Below are 1,826 nucleotides of genomic sequence, written 5' to 3'. Positions count from 1 at the left end.
AAATTCTTGCCTCATGTGAGTTGTTAGTTTTTGTTCTTCCCTCCATCCATCAGGTGAATATTCCTTTATTTATTTTAAAACATGACATGCACTAAAATATATTTCTACATTAATCTTTCCTCTTATTTATTTAAAGGTTTTAAAGGAATGGCTTTAAGTGGGCTGGGAGATGATTTGGTGACGGCACAGGCAGTAGCCAGTCAGCATGATCGACTGCCCTTGTTTGCTGCAGAACTGCAGGGACATTTATGGGTGTGTTCAATTTGATTCCAAAGTTCCCAGTATTCTAAGAATGTTACGCCTGCCTTCAAATGACGTAGCAAAGCAAGAAGGAATCATTGAGATGATAGACTTAAAAGCCCATAAATTAGAGCTGTTAAAGTAAGTAATTTCACAGGAATGGGGACAAACTTGCTTCCTTTTTTTCCCAAAGGGCTTTCCATGAAATCAGATGGGAAGATAATCCTTCATAGTTGGAACAAGTAAAATTCCTTCTTTCTTGTATTGAAGCTACCAGTATGTCAGTATCTCTACAAAGCCTTAAAAAAAAACAATTTGCCTGTTATCTTCTTGGCTTATTCACCAAATATTGCATTGAGCTGGGCTCCAAGCACATGGTGAGAATAAGAATCATAGGTCACATCTAATGGGAGGTCATACTTGGGCATTGTGGTTGAGAAATGGGAGGTGTGCCCATGAGCACTACCCAGGCTAACAGATGGATAATGGGCCATAAAGCTGTATGATTTTTCTAGGTCTGGAGACCCATCTTGCTTTAGGGAAAAATTCCCACTGATGCTCAGAGGAGGTGTCAAGGGACCCTCATATGCTGGAGATGTACAGTCTTGGTGGTGATTGCCAAAGGAAGTATCCACCAGGGTTTTGAAAGAGGGAGGCTTTAAATGTACAAGGTGTGTCTCCATGCTTCCATACGGTGGACTGGGCAATCCTGGAGAATGGTAAGAAAAACCATGACTGGACACAGCTGAGTCAGAAACAGAGACTTTCTCCTCATGCTTCTCCAGGAACAGAGATTGTGGTCCTAGCTGGAGACAACCAGCAACCAGATTGCTGGTTGGTTGGGACAAACCTTTGCACAGCATCTCCACAAAACCCTTCCCTTCTAGAGTCTGCCCACTTTCCAGAACCTCTGACAATGCCCAAATGTAGTTCCTGGCTAGCCTCAGTGTCTCAATTTTGGACAGCTTCTGTGTTTTAGAATAGCAGGGCATCACCCGCCTCAGGTTATCCAGAGCATCATTAAGTCCATGCATCCGTGTTCGTTCCCGAGCGTTAGCTTTCACTCTGCGGGCCCTAAATCGCTCCAGCCTTGCTTTGGTCATTTTCTTCTTCTTTGGCCCCCTTCTCTTGGGCTTCCCATTATCTTCTTCATCTTCCTCCTCAACACTGTCATTCTCATCATTAATGCCAGAAAGTATCTCATAGGTGGCTTGCCGGCTGTCTTTGTCCTTTGTTTCATTTTGGGTACTCAAGGCTTCATCGATCCAGGATTGAGAAGATATGAGTTCAGCCATCTCTTTGGGCTTGGGGTAGAGTTTGGCCATCCCTTTACCCTGAAAAAATAACCATACAACCCATATCAATTCAGTGAGACTCAGGTCTAAAATCGTAAAGAAATGTAATAGGAAGTATAAATATTATTCTTTGTTATACTACATTTAGTATATTATGTAATTCAGCCTTGACCTAAGCAGGTTTTTAATTTTGAAGACAAGTCCCTTCCCAACAATTACTGCACATAGAATTGCTTGAAAAGGCAATGTCTCTTGCTTTTCTTTTTGCATTTTCTAGCAGCAGTAGTTGCA

The 1,826-nt window shown here is 42.1% G+C and overlaps 1 protein-coding gene across 1 annotated transcript; it reads right to left on the bottom strand.

The window, feature by feature from the left end:
- Positions 1 to 575: 575 nt before the first annotated feature.
- On the bottom strand, positions 576 to 1,565 carry NEUROD4 (neuronal differentiation 4). Its single transcript, XM_063296605.1, has one exon. It carries the CDS (start codon positions 1,563 to 1,565, stop codon positions 576 to 578), a length of 990 nt encoding a protein of 329 aa, XP_063152675.1.
- Positions 1,566 to 1,826: the final 261 nt, after the last annotated feature.

The sequence above is a fragment of the Candoia aspera genome, chromosome 2 (assembly GCF_035149785.1).
Source record: "Candoia aspera isolate rCanAsp1 chromosome 2, rCanAsp1.hap2, whole genome shotgun sequence".
NCBI lineage: Eukaryota > Metazoa > Chordata > Lepidosauria > Squamata > Boidae > Candoia > Candoia aspera.
Note: the sequence above shows the minus strand (reverse complement) of the source record. Positions and strands in the feature narration are given on the sequence as shown.

Excerpts from the sequence above, each read along its gene's own strand:
- NEUROD4 (XM_063296605.1), bottom strand. The coding sequence starts at position 1,565 with ATGGCCAAACTCTACCCCAAGCCCAAAGAGATGGCTGAACTCATATCT.